Below are 23,537 nucleotides of genomic sequence, written 5' to 3'. Positions count from 1 at the left end.
TTTGCCAAAGGGTTTATGAATCCTTGCTCGCTTTGAAACCACATTCAGCCCAAATCGCCAAAAACCCAAAATCATAACAACGGAAAATCCATTGAACTCCGGAGAAGAAAAGACGAGTCATATGGCCAAACATTTAGAAAGTGGTGTGCATAGCAACTGAATAGAAGTCTAATTATGTATAGTTTGATATAATGCAGAAAATTAGAAATAGCTCCTTCCATTAAGGAGATTTATAGAGTTGTCAAGGCTGCAGTCGTAAGCGAGGACAAAAAGGCATAAGAAGATTCCAATGAAGAATAAATAGGTTCTTCCTTTGTGTGTGTGTGTGTGTTAACAGCACTGTTTTCCTGCAGAAAAGTAGGATTGAATCATATGTACAAATTGATTCACATTTACAAGCCAAGTTTCTTTGGCCTCGTATATGCAGAAGAGCCATGGTGCAAACCCGGCATTGACATTCGCTGCTGCTGTTGCTGCTTGGATCTCTTTTCCCTCTCCAGCTCGCTTTCTTTCTCTGCCTCTGCTTGAGCCTCTCTCAAATTCTCCATTTCCTCCTCCATAGCTGTTTTCTCCTCCTTTCGTGTCTTCTTATGCTCCAACATTGACGTATCTGACTCCTTTACATAGAAGAACATGGGTCCCAACTCAGCCAACCATTGTGGCTCCACTGCTGTGGCACACTGCATATACTCTTTTGTTGTCAAAATCAATTCATGATAAACCACATACTCTGGAGTGCATCCCATACCATAAAGAGCACTGCTCGGGTGTAAATGGCATGGCATCCCAGTCCTGCAGTTTACATACTCCACCACACCCTTCAATCTTGCTGCATTGTGAAAGTATGCGGAGCAAATAGCTTTTTTCACAATATCAGTATCAGGCCCACAGGATGAAATTGGGATTTTTAGTGTCTTCAGGATCTCTAGGAGCTGGGTCCTCACCTCTCTAGCCTTTCTCAACCCTTTAACATGCAAAAAATGGTCATTGCACCAGTCTCCCCGATACTGCTGTTGTTTCCACTGCTGATAAACATTATACAGTGTTAAGTGGTCGGACTCTGGGATGGAAAATTTCTCCCGTGCAGCATCGCTCACCTCTGCCCTATCTTTGGGCCTAAAAAATACTGACGGCACCGAAAGCATGGACACAATCGTCAAAACCTCATCTAAGCATTCCATCTCTTCACCCATCAACAGCATCTTAGCAAGTGGAGGGTCCAATGGCAACTGTACCATTTTCCAGCCCAGATCAGTTAAGCGGCCCTGATTGTTAAGAGCACCCAACACCCACAACTGGTACATAGAATTGAGAATATTATCCTTGGGAGGTGGGTCCATGAAATCAAAATCTAGCAAGTTATCAACCTGAAGAGATTTGAGCAACAAGATCACATACCCAAGGTTGGTCCTCTGAATCTCTGGCACAGGATTAGGCAGCATTTCATTTCGGTATGCATTCTTTGTGTACAGCCGATAACATGTTCCAGGCTCAGTTCTGCCAGCACGCCCAGCACGTTGGTTGGCAGCAGTCTGACTAATAGGAAATACTTGAAGAGCATCCATACACATTTTGGGGTTGTATACTTTCATTTTACAATAACCCGTGTCAATGACATACAGGATTCCATCTACAGTCAAAGATGTCTCAGCAATGTTGGTTGCTACAATGCATTTACGAACCCCATCTTCAGCTTTTTGGAATATCTTTGCTTGCAAGTCAGCAGGCAACTGTGAATATATAGGGAGTATCAAGAGTTTTGGCACCCGTTTCTTCGAGGTGGAGATAAGTTGTTCCATCCGCTCTGAGAGGGCATAACAAGCTGCCTCAATCTCATCTTGGCCGGTCATGAAGATCAGGATATCACCGTGAGTGCTGGTGATGTGAATAGTTATGGCCTTCTTCACTGCAGCTTCAACATAATCTTCACATGGGGTTTCATTGTAGTTGATAGTTACAGGAAATGTTCTTCCAGGAATTTCAAAAATCGGTGCACTTCCAAAAAAAGTCTGGAATTTCTGAGCATCTAGTGTCGCAGATGTCACAATGAGCTTAAAATCACGACGTTGGGCAACCACTTTTTTCAAAATCCCAAGAAGCACATCTGTGTTTAGTGACCTTTCATGGGCTTCGTCCATCACAACTACGCGATACTTGTCAAGATCAGAATCTCTAAGTGTTTCATGCATAAGTACTCCATCAGTCATGTACTTAATTATGGTATTCGGTCCAGTCACATCCTCAAAACGAATAGTATAACCGACTTTCTCGCCAAGCTCAGTCTCCATCTCTTCACTAACTCTTTTTGCAACACTCATGGCTGCCACACGCCTTGGTTGGGTGCAAGCTACTATACCATTTACGGTGTATCCATCTTCATGCAGATATTGTGTCAGTTGAGTTGTCTTTCCAGAACCAGTTTCTCCAACAACAACAATAACTTGATTTTCTCGAATTACCTGTAGTAATTCCTCTCTCACAGAATATATGGGCAAACACTGCCGTTGCTGTGAGATGGTTTTTGACTTTGCAAATTCACTCACAGCCTCCTCATTCTTCATATGCTGCTTAAACTTTGCATCTTCTTTGAAATCAATTTCACCATCTGTACCTGTGGCAGCAGTATCTGTGCCAATCTGCTCTGCTGTTTTCTCAACACCAAGGATTTCACCTAGTTTGGAACCTGCAAGCTCCCAAAACCGTTGACGAGATTTATTCAAATTTTGCTTCTCATGGATTCTTCTAACTAGAGCAGACCCTTTGCGTGAAATTATAGCCATATCAGACGTGGGATCCTTTATTGGCATTACTGGCTCTGTTTGCTTGGTAAAAACAGCACTGTCATTCAGGAAAGGAGGCTTTAAATTTGTATCATGCACAAGAAGAGTAACTTTGTGTTCTTCTTCATCATCAATCTCAGTCTGTGCCTTAGTCGCACCAACAGCACCAGATCGTGAAAGTTGACTATCTTCCCACCGAGCATTATCAGCATTGAGCTGAGACATTTTTCTGCTCCGAGCAACATTCATCTTAGTGCCATCTCTTCGAAGCAATCTTTTTGCCAACTCTGCTTCCTTCTTCTGAAAATAAGCATCATTTCCATAAAACAAAGATGAGCTATCAGTTGTATCAAACATTGCATTTCCTTCTTCTCTATCATACCATGCAACGTCAGAATTGTAATCTATCTCTTGACGCATGATTTCTCTAATTTCGTATTTGTGTTCTTCATCCAAATCAGTCTTATCACCTTCTCCGTCCTTGAATGACTCTGAATTTTCTGAATAAATGGTAAGTTTATGGGAACCTGCGCCATGTTTCGAACTTGAAGATTTGATTGAGTATCCAGAAGGAATTTCAACTGGCGAGAAATCCCATGGAGAAGCAGCAGAACCGGCTTGATGGCGCTTACTAGCATTAGAGTAACTAGAATGCTGCGGGGTATCTTGCCATCCCAATCTCCCATCATCCCAATCAGATGATCTGTCATGTTTCCTCATTGAACCTTCACATCTACTCCGCTTTCTTCCATATCCTCCGCCACATTGGTCTTGTTCATATCGTCCACCGGATTTCCTTTGATGATAATAATCCTTACCATAATCACTACTATCATGTTGCTTATCTATTCTCTCACTTATATGGCCTTCCCGTTTTGCATTAGCATTAGCAAAGACATGTAAACCCAAAGGAGATTTCTTCTCAGGAGGCTTATAAAAAACTCTATCATTCCCAGGAACATAAAATGCCCCAGCACCACCACTCTTCTTGGGTTCCATTGTTACCTTCGTCTTGTCCATGAATTCAATCACAAACTCTCTCTTCTCTCCCCTTGTTTCCAAAAGAAAATCACAAAACACAATTCTACAGTAAGGAAATTGTTTTTGCCTTATATCTTGCAACCCAAAAAATTGGGAAAGCTTAGGAAACAGAATTTGAGAAAAATTACTCAACTTTCCCACAGACGGAAACGTAAAGAAGCAAAGACAAAGGCAAAGACTTTTTTACCTTGGTCAAAGACAAGGGCTTTTTTGAATTGAACTTTGAGATGGGCAGCTGTTGCTTCTCTTCGTCTCTTTGATGGGCAGATGCAGGCAGACTCAAATTGCCAAAGTTCAAACTTTTCAAACTTTTCTCTGTTTCTAGGGCTATTTAAATACACGTCAACTTCTACTGCTGCTAAAGGACTTTTTCTTTTGAGGGATGTTAAAGGAAGCTAAACACTATCGAAAATCTATGCATAAAATTTAATATGTTTCAATTTTAACGCCTTCTAATTAAATTCTCAATCTAAAAGTCAACAAATCAAATGGGAACGAAGAAAACCCATTAAACCTTCAGAAAAACCTGCAAAGTCAGAGACTTTCCAACCAAACCCAAAGCTCTGGGTTTCAGAAACTAGGAGGGAGAATTCGACTATCAAAGTGGTTGTTATATAATTTAGTGCAAAATTTGGGGGTGACAATAGAGATATATAAGGAAAAAAAAACCTAATTTTGAAGCGAGAGAGAGAGAGAGAGACAGAGAGAGAGAGAGAGAGAGAGAGAGAGAGAGAGCTAAGCAGGGGTATGTGGTATTGAAATTGATGGATGGTTTGGATCTTCAAAAGCTGTGTGCGTCCCAACACACACCAATTGAAATTTCATTTTGTTGCAAGGACTTGGGAGAAATAAATAAAATCTTTGGGCCTTTGGGATAGCACAGCCCAAATGGTGAAAACATAGGCCAGTTCAGAGGGAGAATCAGCTGTACCCGGAGCGCATGTGCCCTTCCTGTTCCCTCCGCATTATTCCGAGTTTTGGCTTTTAACGCTTCATCTTCTCCACTCTAGTCGGCTGCAAACTCCAGTTCCCGCTTTCACCTAGACGGAATAAACAAACTCCAATAACCCTAAAAAGATTTCAAAGCAAGAAAGGGAAGAAGAAACCCACGAATCAGTTCTTGTTGTTTGATTTCTCAAGGTACTGACTTTTGTTTAATTTATTTCTTTTGGGCTTTTCTATTAAAGATGTCTCCTTTCTATCAATCACTTATTTCGTAGTGCAATTTCTTATATCAACTACTAAATCACTGCGTCATTGTACTTTATTTTGAATCTGAATTTTGGATTTCTTGAGGGATTCGTCCCTTCACTCATTTACTCATTGAACATTTGAGTTTGTTCTTAGGTTATTATAAAATTCAGATTTTGTTAAGTATCATACTTTGAAGTATTATTGCTGAGACTGGAAGTGTACCATGATTATTTAGAGTGTTCAAATACTATGAGTTGCTGCCCATTTTGTTCCGTGGTGAAGCTAATTTTGTGTGTTTTGCTTCTTTGGCACACACCAGAGCTACCTAGAGCTGGAACCCAAAAAAGATTCTTTGATTTCTGTCCAAACTACCAACCAAGGGAAGCAATGGAGTAATGGACAGGTAAGGTGGGGTTTTAGCATTTGTTCCAATAATCATGCTCGTGGATTTTGGTTTTGGTTGTTGGAATCACATCAATCTTTACTCTCTCTTCCTGGAAACTACTTTGTTATGATAGGTCCCATACAAGATGTCCTCTAGAATCGCCCAAATCCGCCTTGTAAGCTCTCATCCAGAGGTTTATGAACCATGTGATGATTCATTTGCTCTAGTAGATGCTCTTTTAGCGGATCGAAAGAACCTGTTAGAGCATCAACCAACATTGTGCCTGGAACTGGGCTGTGGTAGTGGCTATGTAATTACTTCTCTAGCTCTTATTGTTGGCCAGGAGGCGCACTATATTGCAACTGATATCAACCCCCATGCAGTGAGGGTGGCTCGTGAGACATTAGAAGCACATGGGGTTCATGCAGAGTTGATAACCACTAACATTGCATCAGGACTCGAGAAGCGTCTAGCAGGATTGGTTGATGTTATAGTTGTGAATCCGCCTTATGTGCCGACCCCTGAAGATGAAGTGGGTCATGAAGGAATTGCCTCTGCATGGGCCGGAGGGGAGAATGGCCGGAGCGTGATTGATAAGATACTGCCTGTTGCTGACAATCTTTTGTCGGAGAAGGGCTGGTTGTACATGGTCACTCTTACAGAAAACAATCCCTCAGAGATATGCCTTCAAATGAAAGAAAAGGGCTATGCTTCCAGAATCATTGTCCAGAGATTGACAGAAGAAGAAAATCTACAAATCATCAAGTTCTGGCGGGATTTTGATTCTCAACTGGAGGCAAAGGGAATGGTAGCAAATAAAACAGTTTCTTCGAGGGTCATGGAGTCTTTGCTCTCTCAGTTCCATATAATGCCGTTTCTTAGAGGCAGTAACAAACAACAGTAGCTAATGGATAGCCAAGCGGCAAAAAAACTAGTTTTCGAGCGTGTACATGATAGATAAATGGTTTTTGTTCTCATCTTCTTCTGACTTTTGGAAACCATTGTTGGAATGTCAGATGCACACCATTGAATTATTCGGTGCTGTCCTGGGATTTGCTTATATGAAAGTTCATTCTTTGCATGAAAACTTGCAAATACTGGATTTATTTTTTTTCTTATTACTCTGCTTGTAATTCTTAGCAACAGTAATCTACATTTCATCATTTAGAATTTGTCTTTCTTCGAGTTTTTACAATTTCTACGCTTATCAGTAATAGCACAAATTTGATCAAAATTGTTAATGAAGATCTTGTTCTAATGCCATTTTATTATATTGGACATATGAAATAATTATTGTGTGATGCTTGAAGTTTTACTGATGATTCTTTCTACACAAGAAGTGTGGGAATGCCAGGTGCACTTCATCAAAACAAACCTCAATTGCAAGAGAATACACGACTAAGGACATTCATTTGGTCCATTCTTTAGCAAGGGGTGTCCTTTCACAAATCATAGCAAATGACCAGAAGTCTGATTATGTATCTAACCTTTATAGAAATCGAGAAGTTGATTGATCTATATCACGTATCTATACAGAAAAACGATCCGTAGCTCTTCCATTTACAGAGTTAACCAGCACATAATTACATTCAACAATGCACTGAATGAACTGAGTCACCCGACATGCAAGCTAGATCACAAACAAGAGAGCTTTTTAGTCCTTTTTGCGTTAGTCTTGGGAACAGCGTCAGAAATCTCCCTGTTTCGTTTGGAGGCTGTAACTTTGTTGCCGGCAATGCCTTCAGAACTTTTTCCCTGAACTTTTAGTGCCTCCTTAACAAAAACTTTTAACCTCCATAATGTGCACTCACTCTGTGTAGAGGGATGGAAGAATGAAAAGAAGACATATCTGAATTAGCATGACATTGCCAAATTAATTGAATTAACTCAAATAGGATGGCTGATATTGCAGCATGCAACTCAAATGATTGCCAGATCACAACATAAACAAATAGAAAACAAATAATGACCTGAGCATCAATGTCAAGATCCACTTCTTGCGCACTTGGTTGGAAGCTGGGGTTATTCTGAGCGACGATTTCCAGAGCCTTGCTGAGATCGTCAGGAGATAAATGGGTGAGAGCAGTCCCAAGTTTTCTCTTATCACCAGATGACATTTTCCTAAATCAATACACAGTCAAAATAGATTCGTTACAGATGCCAAAACAATAAAAATAACACAACAGCTAGACCACACCCAGCTGCTGCAAGAACAATGCTGGATTCAATAATGCCCATTCATAGTTTAACCAGCCAAGAAATAAAGTTACACATCCCATTTTGCCAATTCCCGTGCATCAATAGATGCAATTCTGTATTCTCTGAGAACCAAGTCACCCAACTACAGTAGTTACCAAAATCTTAGATAACTTTGGTGACACACACACTTGAATAATTTATCTGAAGTCTGAACTTGCCAACTACAGACTACAGTAGTCAACAAAATCTTACCGCAATCAACTACACTAACATAGAAGAATAACAATAGAAGGAAAAACAAATTAAGCTTCCCATGCCCCACCAATATAGTCCCACATGCTTGCCCCTGGGGCAAGTCCTTTCACTTGCAGGTTTAACTTTGATTTGAAGTTTATAAAAGTAAATATACACCTGTGCTAAAACATAAGCACTTAAGTCTAAATGATGAGTAGACATCGGTTTTTAACAAACCTGCACTTCTGAACCACCATTTCTCTGAGGTCCTTCAAATACAGATCAATCTCTACAAGCTGAAAGATTTTGTTTTTTAAAAAAAAATACACAATGTAAAGCGTGCATCAGAATTTACTCCATGAAGATCATCAAACTTTCATTGGCTTTGTGTATGTAGCCTATGAAAATTAGAATAAAGAGAAAACAAAGAAGCTTCTTTAGAAGCTACTATGACGATTTAAAAATTTAACAAACCTCAGTGCTTAGATCCTTAGCCATGCTGGCATAAGCAGCCTCCTGGGCAAGTTTCGTGTGTAGTCGTGCCTCTGCTTCCTCATCTACTCGTCTTTTTTCCTACAATATCTTAATTCAAAAAATTATACTGAAATAATAAAGCATGGCAACTGAAAGTACCTCCATTCATAAGGAAATACTACTGAATTCCTTAAAAAATACTGGTAACAAGATCCAGGAAAGCCTACATAAGATATTTTTTTCATATTGGGATAGTAATTTACCTCTTCAACAACTTTTGGCAAAAGCTTTAGCCATTTTTCTTCAAACTTTTCCAACAATGTTTTGGCCATCACGTGGACATCATCTTTGTCATCATTATATTTCATTGCATTCTTAAATACCAGCCTCACATCAGCATATATTTCTCTAACATTCTTATAGGCAGTACCATCCTTAGCTTCCATTTTATTTTTTATGGTTCCAAAGTCCATAGGCTTCTCAATAACCTAATGTAAGAAACCCAGAACAAATTAGGCATACAGTGAAAAGGATTTTTTTTTTTTTTTTTTTCCTTTGTTGAAATTTAAAGACTTAAAATAAGGAATGAAGGAATCCTACATGATAGGATGTCACCAACAGAGAAGTCATTTTGATACAAGTATATGTATATTTAAGTTGAAAATGAAATGTTACACAAATTTTCTGTTTCTAACACTCTAATTAAGGCCATTTTGGGGAAAGTATATTGTATCATACACAGGTAGTGATGAGTAAATTGTGAAAACAATTAAAAATGCATAAAGCGTCTTTATGATAAGTAAAAAAGAAGAGGGGATAAAATAAAATGTACACATATTGTTGATCATACAGATTAGTGATCTGGGGAAGAAACTTTACTTGATAATAGTCATGCAATCCCAGACTTTCAACATCTACAGGCTCCTTGAAGGGCCATGCCCATTCGTGCTGAGTGATCTGGAAAGTGCCAAGTAAGGCCAGATTAACTACTTATTACCAGATAAACCATTTTTATCACTGTTTTAGCATCAAAGCATCAAACCGAAAATTTAAGGAAATACCATGTGTGAGTTACTGAATGAGAAAAGACCAAAGTCTGCTTAAACATGCAGCTAGATACGGCAGTAATACCAGATATCAGAAAATTCATTATATCAAAAACACAATTTTCTTCCAGCAAGAAAAAGAAAATACATCATTTTATAAGTCTCCTTGCTCTTGCGTTTCTGAAACATAATATTCACCTAAAAGAAACTTTCTGACAAGTGACAACTGAATTTTTCTCATTTAGCTTGTAAGTGATATTGGAAATATCACTCAACATGAACATCTGATCACAGAAATTGATCTAGTCCTTTAAACTTGATAACAATGTCTAGCTTTTTATAAAAATGATTTACACTGCTGCTATTGTTCCTCACTATTGAGTCCAAGTGATTATGTCTTCAACCAAAGGACAGTTAATATCTACTTAAAACACAATATTATAGATTTGATCATACATATTTGTTTGTGTTCCCAACATTGTACCTCTTTTTTTCCCCTTCCCCAATAAACTACTGTAGAACTATGTCAAAAGATCATACATCCACCACATTATCAAGAAAGAAAATAGTGAATAGACATATGAAGAACCCTGATATGTAAGCATAGATCTTCATCAAAATATACCCAAGTACTTGCATCCATTGCTAAGTGACCTATATCATGAGGCATTGCATAGCGTTGGTGCTTGCCTGACGGAATATTGAGGCAAATTGCCGCATGAGCTCTTGCATTCTCTTTGTAGCAGTGACTTCCCTACGTGATGCATCTTGCTGCTGCTTCTTAAGAAGATTTAACTGTTTATCCTTCACAATTGAGCTACCTTTTGAATTGGTTAGTTGCGGACTACCTGTAGTCAAGTAAAATCGTTCAACCTCGTTCACTCTTTTCTCAAGCTGCAAGAAAAAGACAAATTAGCCAATGTATTCATGAGTTTAAAATTTTGGACAGATGTGACATGCCAATAAGGAAAAACTTCCACAAAACCATAGATGTAAAAACCATAGTAGCTGGGCCAAAAGGTGGAAGTGGACAAAGCCAAGCAGCAGTTGTCTGATTTATTGATAATGAATGATGAAAAAATCAAACCATTGAAGTGCCAAATCGTATAACACCTAGCCAGATCAGATGAAGAAACTAAAACTCTTAATCACATAAAGAAGATATTGGGTTCTAATTGGTTGAACGAAGCCTCACCGTATCAACCTTTGCAGAAATTTCATCAACAGAACACCCAAACCCCTCCACTTCAGCAGCAACAGCAACTTTTCTAAGATCTGGGTTTGATGAACTTATTGGCTCCATCTGGTAAAAAAAAAGTTCAATTTAAACCATTGTGGCACGGATGAATGCAAAATCATCCCAAAATGTATCCCCAATCTTTCTAGTTCTCTAGATTTCTTTATCAATGAAACCGATTAAGAAGCTGAAATTCATGAGAAAGATTGTGAATTTCGACGCAAATCAATGGGAACACGTGAAAGAACAAATTAAAAATTCGATCTTTATAGTTAAACTCTAAAGCCCTTTTCTTTGCATCAATGTAGAGAGAGGACATAGAATTGAACCCAAAAAAGCAGAACCCTTTCTCTTCTATGACAAATAAATACATACATAGAGTTGTTTAGTATATGGATATGGATGAACCTGAAAGAACAGAGACGCATACAGAGTCGGAAAGAGCAGAAGAGCAGAAGATCAGAGACAGGAAGAAGCAGAAGAACGCAGTGCTCTCATCAGAGTGTTCTGTATTGGATCCTATAGAACTCTGCAGTGTTGGATAGTGGACTGTGGACTGGTATTTATACTTATTGGGCTCTTGCTTTTTGTGTCTGTCTTTGTCGTTTTAGAAGGCCCAATATTTTAGTGTATATTTTATGTTGGTACGCGAAAATTTTACAAATAGCCCATTCACTATTTTTATTTTATACTTGAGTATATTAATTTTATCTTTTATGTTTTTAATTGATCTCTCAAGACCAGAGGATACACATGTGTATGCACATAGCTCTCTAAAGGGAAAAGGTTTTCGGTAGAGTGATCGCATCTAGCAGTTCACTCATTAAGGAATAAGACTCTGTTGAACTCATATCCATTATTTATGAGTTGTCTTATGCAACAACTCTATTTAAAACTTTCTTTTTCAAATGGGAAACTCATTTTGCTCAGTTTGAAATCCTCGACTCCAATCTTGAATTTGGATATCCTTACTTCAAATCTTGAATTTAGAAATCTCTTCAAATCTTGAATTTAGAAATCTTGAGTATGATGTTTGGCGTTGTAAATATATGTCTAAGCAAAGCACTACTCATTGAGTTTTTTTTTTTCTTTTCTTTTTTGTTATTAGGTTTTGCATTCTTTTATCCGGCTCTCTTTTTACTTATTTTCACTTTGGGTCATGGTTTGGATCCGTGTATCTTTTGTCTTTGGGCATTTTTCAATGAACCAGCTTCTTCCTACTGAGATTGTAGGCAGAATCTGCAGTATTCATACTGGTTTTTAGACTCAAAGGCCGGATAGAAACATTTGAGATCTTTCTAAATTTGGAGAATTCTCTGTTAAATCTGCTTATTTATCCTTTTTTGATGAGACAAATTCTGTGGCTTGGGCTTGGGATTTCATATGGAAATTGCATTTGCCACCAAAGATAAAAACTTTTATTTGGTTAATTGGGCATGGCAAAATCCTTACAAATGTCCAGAGAGAGAGAAGGAATTTGACTGCTGATCCAAATTGTCATAGATGCAAGTTCCTCCCTGAGACTATGGAGCACATGTTCAAAGATTGTCAACATGCCCAGCAGGTTTGGAACTCCATTGAAATCCCTCCTACAATGGCTCATACTTTCTCACTTAGCCTTGATGTTTGGGTAATGATTAACCTCAAGAGCAAGATTAAAGTCTCTCACAACCTACCTTGGGTTTTGGTTTTCATCACCTCTCTTTGGCACTGTTGGAAATGGAGATGCTGCTCCATTTTCAATGTTGGTTATGAAGCTCCTCCACACCCCCAGCATATTATTCTACAGTTTGCTAGAGAATGGTATGACATAAATAAGGTGACTAATGTTAATCATACAAGAGTGGTAACTCAAGTTCTTTGGCACCCGCCCTCTCTTGGAAATGTCAAATTGAATGTTGATGGTAGCTGCAAAAATAACTCTGGTTTGATAAGTGTTGGTGGGCTGCTGAGAAACACCAGTGGAACTTGGATCTGTGGGTTTTCAGCTAATCTTGGGATTGGAAATATTTTGGAGGCTGAGTTATGGAGTCTATTTAGAGGCTTGCAAATGGCATGGGTTAAAAACATTAGATCCCTTGATGTTGAGTGTGACTCTATGACAACTGTCACCTTGATTACCAAAACCTGTGAGCAGTCCCACCCTCTTTTCTGCTTGATTGAAGATTGCAAGGAGCAGTGAAACGGAATTGGAGTTGCAACATCTCTCATGTTTACAGAGAACAAAATAAAGTTGTCGACCTCCTTGCCAATATGGGGCATGAGCTCCCTTTAGGTATGCACCAGTATGAGGTTGCTCCTGACTATCTTACCAACACTTTATTGGAGGATAAATTAGGGAGGGCCCATGCTAGGGCTGTGCCAGCTTAACCTTTCTTTCTCTTGGCTTCGGCCATCCTTGTAACCAAAAAAATAATAATAAATAACCAACTCATTTTCACAACCAAGAAAGAAAAGGCTTGAACCTTGAGCGAGAACCAGCAGCGCAATGAGCTCAAGCAAACCAATAGCAGCAAACGATGCGAGAAAAAAAAATTCAAGAAAAACGCATTTATTTTGTTTTCAATAATAGTGGTCTTTTTGAGTTTGTTTTGGTATTGAATTTTTGAAAATGAGCCTACCAAACGAGTTTTTGGGCCTTTAAATTTAAAATCTATTTTTGAATTTATAAAATTGGACTCAAATCAAATACCAAACATCCCTAATTTGTCCCTGAAAACAATAATGCAAACATGGGGAAAATGAAAGGACTCTCCTTTCCAATCAAGAGCCACACTAGAAAAACCCACTTGATTTTTCGAAGTGTTGGTGATCATGCTTGAATTCAAGGGTTTTACATCTCTGTCTTTTCTTGAATTCAAGTGAAGCAGAGCAGCATCTAGATCTTTGACCATTTTTCTACAGTTTCACTGCATATAAGCTTTAACTTTCAGTGCAAGACATCAATTATATCAAATAATTAAGAAAAATCCAGCACTAAATGGACATAATTAATACACTAAAACAGCAGATAATTGAGAAGAAGGAGCTGAATTTCCCCACCAGTACTTCTTTATCTGTACTGTTATAAAAGTATTACATACTAATTCACATACATACATGCATGCATACATACATACATACATACACACTGAAGGACCAGAACACATGAATGAAAGCTTTGGAAAATCACAGGACCAAAAACAAATATTCCAAATAGATTACAAGTATTAAAGAATAACAAATCAAAAATAATTTCCAAATAAACTTTTACACAAAGTCATCATGTTTGATTGTTCTTGATGATTGATCTTTCTTGCTAAGGCTTTGTTGGTTCTGCAGCAGCAGCTTCCTCCACCTTTGGAGCCTCAGAAGCTGGTTCAGTCTCAGTTGTTGTAGCTTTCTCAACCTCCTCTTCTTTCTTAACCTCCACAACCTCTTCATCTTTCTTGATCTCCACAACCTCTTCCTTCTTCTCTTCTTCAACCACTATCTCCCTTTCTTTTACAGCCGCACTTGTTTCCTCTTCAGTTTTTGTTGCTGTTGTTTCTGTTGCTGGTGGTGGTGGTGGAGGCTCCACTTTCTCCTCTACCACAATGAATGTTGAGACCTTCTCAAACACAAAGAAAACTGGTCCTGACACATAGGCTGGCCCATACTTTGATGATGCTTCTGATACTGGTTTGGATCCTGGAAAATCTGTTCATGCAAAATTTAACCCAATTAAGCAAAGCACACAAAAAAATTTAAACAAAAACAACCCAGGAAAAATAAGATGAAATTAAATATGATTTGACAGTTACATACCAATTTTCTCTAGCTGTTCAAGGAACTTGTGGACTGCAGCTGAGTACTTCTTCAACCCTGCCTCCTTGCGCTCCTTAACCAAAGTCTGTTTAATTAAGGTGAAATTATAATTAGTTGGTTAATCCACTCACTCTTTTGTTGATTGTGGGTAAGTTTTTAATTATCTTACCTTAATCTCAGCAGAGGAACCTTCATATATTTCAACTACTTTTACTTGAAGCTCATCTTTCTTCTCTTCAAACTGCTTGCTATAATCCTCCTGAAACCGAGACATATTGAATATAACTTGTTACATGAAAGTACGTATAGTAAATAAAATTATATTAAAGGAAGATGAGTGAGAGTAATAATAAGCAAACCTTAGACTCATCAAAGGACTTGCAAGCCTCAGCAGCAGCAGCCTTTTTTCCACTGTTTTTGTTCTCGAAGACCTTCTTGATCTTTGGAAGCACCTTGGTTTGCCAATAACCCATCTCTTTTTTCAACTCAAATATCCCTTAAAACAAGTCTAAAAACAAAACCAAAAGAGAAGAACAATCAACACCAAAAGTTGATGAAAGATATAGTTGCAAAAACAAAACTAAGTACTGAAATTCAAGTCTGCAAGAACAAAAAGAACTTGATGAAGCTATAAGTTAAAGAATAATCTCTCTCTATCTTACCTACTTAATTCTATCACTTCTCTTCTCTCTCTCTCTCTCTCTCTCTCTCTCTCTCTCTCTCTCTTCTATTTGTTGTTGAATTCTCCAATCAAGCTCTCAAGGTCCACCTCAAAGCTTAAGTACTGTAGTAGCCAACTGTCTCTCCAAACTAAGCCACATAAAGCTTTAAAACCTGGCACATCAAACATACAGACATATGTTTTCCTCCATACTAATCCCTATGATCCCGTCTTAATTACCAAAATACCCACTCATTCATTGATACCAGCCAACCTCTCCCATGCAAATTTCCTATACTACCCTCCGCCGTCACCGTGCATACACATAAAATACAAGGGCTGTGACAGTCCACCAAAATTCACAGGTAGGTTTGGCCAATTATTTCGAGATTTCATAATAGATTCAAGGCCAGGGTGGTCAGTGGTATTGTTGTAAATAGGTGGGGCACTTCGAGGGTAAAACAGGGAAGAGAAAATGGGGCGTGGGGCCTCTAGGGAAGGTGACAGCTGGCAATCATCTCAATGGACAGGTATCATATTAACGTGGGACCCTTAAAGGGTTTGCCAAGTTTGATATTGATCTGTAAAAATTCAATCGTTACGTATATGCTTTCCTTCTGGCTTCTTCTTCCCTCCTCGTCCTCCTCTTCCTCTGGCTTCTTCTTCTTCGGTCAGCTTCGCAATTGACAAAACTTGTCACGTGGCTTCGCTGGTATTAGTAATCACGCCGTCGATGGCTGTCAGCAAATTTATCTTCAAAGAAAACCAAACCCCATGGCCCCATTGACAAAAATTCATGCCATGTTACTCTTTTGTTTCAATGTGTTATGCAAATACAATCACAAATTAATTAAACCCATGCAAAATGCATAGCTAGCTGGCTCACCCTAGCTTAGCTTGCATCCACATGGGATTCTTTTTTGTGTGTGTCTGTGTGTGTGTTTGGGGGAGTGGGGGAGTGGGGGACAAGGAACTTGTATTAGTTTATTGTGGGGTTGACAGGTGTTATTAGCTGCATAGGATTTGGTTAATCTATGGTATATAATTGGATTTTTTTTTCAAGTGCTTTTGGTACAAGACAGCATGCATTTTGAATTGACAATATTCTGATTTTGCTACAAAGAATAAACAGTAGTGGCATGTTTGGTTGAATGGCAGGTGATTAAATTGATATTAGCTAGTTGAAAGAAACTATCTGAAAAAGCATATTTGGGTCAGGAAAAACAGAGATTTTTATGTAGTATATGTAAAAGTTGCATTGATTTGGCACCTGGGTTTGTTTTATAATTCTGCTATTACATTAATTAATTACAGGGGCGGGAGAGATTGGAGAACATCTTTCCAGAGGTTAGGGGATTGAATTTTCTTTGGCAATCTGTTAGCCACCCATTTGTCTCACCCAGCCAGACAAAATTAAATTGAAAGTTTGACTGTTGTAAAATTCTGCAGCATCTTGTTGCTGATATCATCATGCAGTATCTATCTCCCTTTGGATCAAGATTGAAATGGAAAGTCTAGTCAAAATGTGATTTGATGAATCCAATCTTTCCAAATTATTATAACATAAGGCTGGTGAGCAGTCTCAAGGCAACTTGATCATGAGAAGTGATTAGTTGAAAATTATTGCATTGATTAGAGTGATAAAGTGATATGGGGACTAAGTATTGTTGTTTTCAATTCTTCCCTCTCTGGTTCAACTATTGGCTTCAAACATTTGAATTAAATCATGACAAATGGGAAGGAATTGTTCAAACATTTATTCTTTCTAGATATTAGCATTTTGGAAGGGATAAGGAGTGAATTTTAAGCAAAGATGTAATATAGTAACCAAAACTTTAATCTCTTCTTAAACAAATATTTGCATGATGTGCTCGCCACTCTGCACCCGAGTTCAAATTAGTTTAGATTTAGATTATTGCTTGTATAAAAACAAATATTTGCAAAATAATTGTAAGCTTGATCAAATGCACACCTTAACAGCTAGCACTATGTTTGATGCCACAAATCATTTTCTTTAATAACAAGTTCAATCTAATAACCTATTTGGATTGATTATTGAATCTTTAAAAATTCTTAATTAGATTGGACTTGAAAATTATAAAACCAGTTAGAAGTTGTCGATTACTTATAAGAATCAAATGAATCCAAAAGCAATCCAATTATTGTAAGTAATATAAATTTATAAATGTTGCTTATAAAGCATCTTATAAAGTTTGGTGAGGTTATAGTATTCTTCTTCAAGGAAGAGCCTCAAAGACCATAATTGAGTCTATGTCACACTAATCAAGTTTTATTAAAATGCTAATTAGTGAATACAATTTTCAATACTTGAATTAGAAAAATTCTATTTGGCAAGGGAAGAAATAAGAATGGAGCTGGTCAAGATTACACATTCAATTATCAAGATGTGATGGCCAGTGTCCCCAACTATTTATTTGTCTCGAAATGAGAATTTGGACCAATTCACCAAATTATATTTGGATGAGATTTTTTGTTGAAGAATATAAAGTCTCGTATTGGAAAAATGATTAAATAAAATACAATATATAATGAATGGTTCCCATACTAATATCACGGAGGTCTTTTGTGATCCGTCTCTCTGAAATTTAACAATAGTATGATAATATGTGAAGAATATAAATAAAGTAGTCTTCGTCAATGGCTTCAGCAAACATAAAAATGATACCCAAAATATTCAAGAAAACACAACGCATATGACGTGGAGGGTAGCGTTTGAGTGCAAAACTCTATAACAAAAATAGCATAACATAATAATCAAACCCTATGTCACTCTGAAAACGAAAGTCATTAGCTTAGATAGATTATTAGCCTTCACGCTAATTAATATTTGATTTGATTGCTCCTATTCTTAGCCAAGTCTGAGGTGTTTTCCAACCTAAGCATCCCAATTTGACGTTTCTGTCATCTTCCTCCTCACATTAAAAATCATAAATGCAAAACCCTATTAATTTTCAGTGAACCACACGCTTGAGATTTTATATATAAATCAAAGCCCTATTGCAGAAACAAAACCCAAAAAGATATTTCATAAAGTAGTTCATTTCATTAGTAAAAATGGGTGAGACAACAAATATCTATGTGCCACTGCGAATGACATTACAAACTTTTCTACTCTAATTAACTACCGACAGTTCTCTTTCTGAAACAAAATTTTGCTTCAACATGACAAGGCCAAACTTAGCTCAAAACAGATCAACAAATTCCATTCGGCTGATCGTGAACTTATGGACAACAAATAATACGATGGTTTCCCACTTAACAGCATTACTGCATTAATCTACGACGTAGTTGGGAGCCACAGCCAATATTCTTGAATTTCTTATATTTCTAGATATTGATGGCTGCCCTGCGTCTTCGCCTTCGCCTTCTGCTGCTTGCCCTCCGTCATCTACTACTATCAAATATCCTTCTCTTCTTATCAAACTCTGCATTACAGGCATTCGTCTTTCTTGTTTGAGTAAAGATAACAGCTATTGTGGCCAATTAATATGATATTATTACACTAAGGTTAGGGTGCAAGATAACTGTATTTTTACCTCTATGATGGCTTTGATTTTGGATGCTTCAAGACGTGCCTCCTCCTCGGAAGTATATGCATTTTTCTCATTCTGCTGACTCACATACCATTGAATCAAGTCTCTCTGCCTCATTCCTGCCAGCCCTGTCCCTGCAAAAACAAGGAATCCTCAAATTCTTTAAATGAATATGAATTACTACTTACTAGGTATTGGTTAAGAATACGGCTTGAGTCCATTTGGAAAGAAAGATTTCAAATCCAGAGATTTAGTTAAAAGATTATATAGTTAAATTGCTTGATTGGACAATCACAATACATAAATATCTCTATTTAGAGATTCAGAAATAATTGGGGCATCGGAGTGTGCATAGCTGGTCAGATAAACAAGAGTTACGATACTTTGCAAACAATAATATCAATGCCATGGTAACTGGAACTAAAATTCTAAAGGCAGATTGATCTTACATTTCATCATTATGTAAAAGTTAATAAGAAAACAATAAAAAAGTCAGTGCCTTACCACTTCGTATAACATCTTCTTCATGCTGTCTAAGACGCATGACAAGGGCCTGGGTAACCCTCTCAAAGTATTCATGACTCATTGTAATCTTTCCTTCTTGTTTTGCAGGAGCTGATCCATCTTCTGCACCATCGTAATCGACATAAAATGATCATGCCAAGATAAAGTTAGAAGAAAGCATACACAAAGATAGGTCCCATACTCATACCAGCATCCCCAGAACCTGGCTCAGCTTTGGCTTTCCTTGTTTGATCGTCACGTGGATCAGTACCATTATTTCCGTTGTCATCACCTGGATCAGTACCATTATTTCGATTATCATCACCCTCCATATTGTCATGAGTTTCTTCAAACTCCGATAGATCAATTTCGCTAGACTCCACACTGGATGAAAAAATAAAAGAAACATTATTGCCACAAAACCAACCTCTGTCTTGAGAGAGCAAGAGAGGGAGAGAGGAGGATATTTAACATAGTCCCATTGTTTTCTTACCTGATTACTGACGTTTTCAGCAATCGCACTGCTAAACGGACATGGGGTGGTTTTACCTGTATGAATTGTTTGTTAAGAGCAAGAAAGACATGTATCTAATCTCAAATCCAGATAAATAACTTGTACAGTTTTAGGCACCTGAGTATCCAGATGACATCGAGCAATGGCCTCTGACAGTCTAATCAGTGCCTCTAGCTGCCTAACTGTCATGCGATAAGCAACTCTACTACCAGGAGCAGTATCACCTCTTCTGAGAGCCACATAAGAGTCTACCAACAGCTTTCTAGCATCTGAATCTAACTGCACAATTTATTTTAGCTTGGTTAAACAAGCCGGAAGGCAAATAGCTTTGAGCAACAAGAGAGAGAAGGGGTGGTCGTGATTGTGGGGTAGTGTAGGCAGCAGACCTTTGGTTTCAGAGTCTTAGCATATACAATATAGCGTTTCAGCTGTGCTGTACTGAATTCAGGAGTAAGTGCCTCTTCCCGCTTTTGATGTACTCTTACAATGTGGTGGGCAATATGATAATCAGTTTCATCATCTGGGTCATCGATCATAACATATACCAGATCGAACCTTGAGAGAATAGGAGGAGGAAGAGCCACATTATACTGAAAAAGCCAAAGAAGTGATTAGTTTGTCTAGAAACCCTCCAAGACATTTGAATCGTAGAAATGATTAGCCCCTGGCCAATTTTTAAAACAGTTTGTAGGCTTTAGTTGCAAGAATATGTGTTACCTTGAGGGGTTTGGATCTATCATAACGGCCCCCTGTGGGGTTGGCTGCAGCAAGAATTGATGTTCGAGCATTCAGTGTTGCCTGTATTCCTGCTTTTGTAATGCTTATTGTCTGTTGTTCCATGGCCTCATGAATCGCAACCTAAAGTCCAATTTACATGTCAGATATTGACAGTTGATCTACGCATAACATCTCAAGTCACGGGGTTATACAATATAATAAAAAAGTTACCTGATCCCTGATGTCCATTTTGTCAAATTCATCAATGCAACAAATGCCATTGTCAGCAAGCATTAGTGCACCAGCCTGAAATCAGATCACATAGCATATCAGAAATTTAACAAACAGAGGCGAGATGGGTTTTCCATAGGGAAGACATCTCTCTTCAATTATGTCCTTTTTAAGTTGGTGTTTATCATCCTCTTATTAATCTCTATCTTTTCACAAACTAAATATCCCCCGACACATGGACTTCATATAGAAATAATAGTTTATAGGTCCAAGGGTATGTTTACCCCATCACAATTCACAGAAAATAATATAAACACAGAAAGTGCAGCACCGAAAATATAATATAGGAGCCATGACTTCAACAATTTAAGGATTTCAAAATGGTTAAGATGCAAAATAAATTTAAATGCTACCTCAATACAAAATTCTCCAGTTTCTGGTTCTTTGACAACAGTAGCAGTTAAACCAGCAGCAGAGGAGGATTTCCCAGATGTGTAAACAGATCTTGGAACTATTCCTGCAGTATACCTACAGTTGATATAACAGCATATAAAGTGGATGTCTCTATCAACTACAGGAACTGAAATGATAAGCCGAAGAAGGGGCATACTTGAGGAACTGAGATTTTGCACAACTGGGGTCGCCAACTATACAAACATTGATATCTCCTCTCAAGTTGATACCTTCATGAGTAAACTTGTGGACACCACCCAGGAGCATAAGCAGGATTGCTCGCTTGATATCTTGATGGCCAAAAATAGTTGGGGCAATGCTATCAACAAGCTTATTGAAGAAATCGGGGGTACTCCTCATTCTTTGAACTTCATCTCGCTCTTCTGCCTGCAAATTGGTGAAACAAAGCAGTGGGTCAGATGCGTTGCCCAAAAATACTAAATGTGTATGCAGAGTACAAAACATGATGAAGTTTCAACTTCTAACAATAACCAGATGAGAAGCATGTACAAGTGAAGGATCAAAAGTGAAATCAGAAATCAAAATGCGCAACAACTAGAGCCGGGAGATGGGAAAAAATCAAGCGAGAGGTTGGAACATGAACTAACAGTGAACTGCTGGTTGTCATCGTCTTCACCATCCTTCTTTCTATTCCGAACATCGGCATCCTGTCTACCATCAGAAATCTGGAGGAAAAGAAACAAAAAGCAATTGTCAAGCACATATCATAGAAAGACACCAATCACATAACCTAAATTGCTAATACAATCTACTCAATGACCAACCTGAACTGAATTAGCAATAAAGGCAAGGCGATAGGAGAGATCTCTCACTCCCAATGCTCGAAGGCCCCTCACTCCTTCATGTGCAGCCATAGAACCATTGCGCTGGGACGCTTGTCGAGAACACTCTGCTCTGTCTCCAGGGGCGGCCAATGCCAATATGTCTGGTATCACGACGACTGTACCCGTGAAAATGACCCTACAATTGCATGCAAAATGAAGCAAACATGTAGCTTAGATACAATTCGCATGTTGAAGCGAAGACATTAGTTAAAATCAAGCAGAGGGATTGACTTTACGTACGTGTCACCGGCCCTTGCCTTCTCAACAATCTCATGGCGGATTATAACATCCAGCGATCTGGGAAGGGAGCCCGCAGGTATCTCTTTGGAAGTCTCCTGCATTCGTACCCTCTGCCAGTCTGCAAATTTGCTCTCTTGACGAAGTAATGCCCACCTTGCTCTATTGGCGCATGTGGCATTGACACAGATTGTTGGCTTTGACCCCACAATTACAACAACAGATCAGGAAAATCCAAGAACAATCAAAGGTCCAAAAAAGCAACTCTCTATATATACATTGACTGACCTCAGTGTACTTGAATTGCTGTTCAACATTCTTGATGACGCCTCCGCACTCCAAGCACTTGAAAGTCCCGTGGAGAAGCTCCGGTCGAACCTCACTGGTCCGAGTCACCACTCCTTTCACCGACACCAATTTCCCAATTTCTGCTGTAGTCAATTCCCTCAACCTAGAATGAAGTCAATTATTTTACATACTCTAATTTGACAACTGAATCAAATATTTACAATATCAAGCAAATGGGGAGCAACCTTTTCGAGACGGGGAGGTTGAAGAAGGCCACATTGATGGTGTCCTTGTTAGTATCGTCAGCAACGAAGTGGGGGCGGAGCTCCGTCACAAATCTCTTGCAAGCATTCTTCAAATAAGGCTCAAACCTAATTAATTAAACAAGGAATCGATTAATTTTCAGTGAATGAATAAATTAATTGATTTGGGAAAGGGGGATGGGGGTTGGGGTCTTAGGGTTAGGGTTTGTAGGAAAAATGGACCTGAGGAACTCATCGGAAATGGCCTTCTGGAGGAGATTGTTGAAGACCATGACGTGAGAGAAGTCGATGAACATGGTGCTGGACTCGTTGGCGCTCATGGCTTCTATCTCGGCCTCGTAATACGCGTCTCCTCCACCTCCTGAGATCCTGAAACTCTTGAGAAAGTCCAAGAAGATGTTCTCGACCCTCACGGCCTTCTCGTCCACCAAGAATCCTCCATAAGCCTCCATTTTTGGTCTCTCAGAATCGCAGACTCTCAGTCACCTCTGAGTTCTCTACTTTCTCGTGCTTTTGTCTCACCATTTGCCCCTTTCTGGTTTCTGGCGCCAAAATAAGACTGCCAACCCAACGGCTTCCCGCCAAAAACACCTTAGGCGCGTAATCGGGGTATTGGGTTATTGGCCCACCAACATCATAACGGGCCTTCAACTACTACGATTTTCCAACACTAGCCCAATTCCAAAAGGATAAGAAAAAGGCTCCAATTTTTTTTAGTTGTTAATTTTGAACTTTTTTTAAGTTTAAAATAAACGAAAAATAATAATAATAATTTTTTTAAGTGCACAGTTGGAAAATGTTGGAAATTTTTATGGATGCTATGCTAGATGTTACTAATCAAATGTTTGAGTGAGTTTATAAGCCCCCCTTCAAACTATCGCAGTTGGGCTCATT

At 38.5% G+C, this 23,537-nt stretch overlaps 5 protein-coding genes across 8 annotated transcripts; 1 reads left to right on the top strand and 4 right to left on the bottom strand.

Moving 5' to 3' along the window:
* LOC18779414 (pre-mRNA-splicing factor ATP-dependent RNA helicase DEAH7) lies at window positions 202-3,825 on the bottom strand. Its single transcript, XM_020561271.1, has one exon. The coding sequence runs from the start codon at window positions 3,798-3,800 to the stop codon at window positions 393-395; it is 3,408 nt and encodes a 1,135-aa protein (XP_020416860.1). The 5' UTR covers window positions 3,801-3,825; the 3' UTR covers window positions 202-392.
* On the top strand, window positions 4,732-6,634 carry LOC18780546 (hemK methyltransferase family member 2). 2 transcript variants are annotated; one of them, XM_007212602.2, is made up of 3 exons: window positions 4,732-4,961; window positions 5,335-5,418; window positions 5,534-6,634. In XM_007212602.2, exon 3 carries the CDS (start codon window positions 5,546-5,548, stop codon window positions 6,302-6,304), a length of 759 nt encoding a protein of 252 aa, XP_007212664.1. In that variant the 5' UTR covers window positions 4,732-4,961; window positions 5,335-5,418; window positions 5,534-5,545; the 3' UTR covers window positions 6,305-6,634. The 2 variants fall into 2 exon arrangements, with proteins under 2 accessions (XP_007212664.1, XP_020416862.1); XM_020561273.1 differs by having other exon boundaries at window positions 4,845-4,961; window positions 5,335-5,423.
* LOC18778779 (transcription factor GTE1) lies at window positions 6,765-11,126 on the bottom strand. Its single transcript, XM_020561272.1, has 9 exons — window positions 10,999-11,126; window positions 10,549-10,656; window positions 10,044-10,247; window positions 9,187-9,264; window positions 8,571-8,795; window positions 8,308-8,406; window positions 8,071-8,129; window positions 7,371-7,521; window positions 6,765-7,212 (listed from the first exon to the last, which is right to left on the bottom strand). Exons 2-9 carry the CDS (start codon window positions 10,654-10,656, stop codon window positions 7,036-7,038), a joined length of 1,101 nt encoding a protein of 366 aa, XP_020416861.1. The 5' UTR covers window positions 10,999-11,126; the 3' UTR covers window positions 6,765-7,035.
* On the bottom strand, window positions 13,568-15,190 carry LOC18781369 (plasma membrane-associated cation-binding protein 1). 2 transcript variants are annotated; one of them, XM_007211942.2, is made up of 5 exons: window positions 15,043-15,190; window positions 14,736-14,884; window positions 14,546-14,635; window positions 14,377-14,461; window positions 13,568-14,268 (listed from the first exon to the last, which is right to left on the bottom strand). In XM_007211942.2, exons 2-5 carry the CDS (start codon window positions 14,847-14,849, stop codon window positions 13,889-13,891), a joined length of 669 nt encoding a protein of 222 aa, XP_007212004.1. In that variant the 5' UTR covers window positions 14,850-14,884; window positions 15,043-15,190; the 3' UTR covers window positions 13,568-13,888. The 2 variants fall into 2 exon arrangements, with proteins under 2 accessions (XP_007212004.1, XP_007212006.1); XM_007211944.2 differs by having other exon boundaries at window positions 15,039-15,189.
* On the bottom strand, window positions 18,080-23,177 carry LOC18780236 (DNA replication licensing factor MCM6). Of its 2 annotated transcripts, none has more exons than XM_007214580.2 (17): window positions 22,866-23,177; window positions 22,626-22,751; window positions 22,381-22,543; window positions 22,096-22,289; window positions 21,796-21,991; window positions 21,619-21,696; window positions 21,168-21,397; window positions 20,971-21,085; window positions 20,558-20,632; window positions 20,327-20,467; window positions 19,996-20,199; window positions 19,727-19,888; window positions 19,589-19,644; window positions 19,298-19,479; window positions 19,096-19,218; window positions 18,595-18,725; window positions 18,080-18,483 (listed from the first exon to the last, which is right to left on the bottom strand). In XM_007214580.2, exons 1-17 carry the CDS (start codon window positions 23,093-23,095, stop codon window positions 18,331-18,333), a joined length of 2,559 nt encoding a protein of 852 aa, XP_007214642.2. In that variant the 5' UTR covers window positions 23,096-23,177; the 3' UTR covers window positions 18,080-18,330. The 2 variants fall into 2 exon arrangements, with proteins under 2 accessions (XP_007214642.2, XP_020418711.1); XM_020563122.1 differs by having other exon boundaries at window positions 19,304-19,479.

The sequence above is a fragment of the Prunus persica genome, chromosome G4 (genome assembly GCF_000346465.2).
Source record: "Prunus persica cultivar Lovell chromosome G4, Prunus_persica_NCBIv2, whole genome shotgun sequence".
Lineage (NCBI taxonomy): Eukaryota > Viridiplantae > Streptophyta > Magnoliopsida > Rosales > Rosaceae > Prunus > Prunus persica.
Note: the sequence above shows the minus strand (reverse complement) of the source record. Positions and strands in the feature narration are given on the sequence as shown.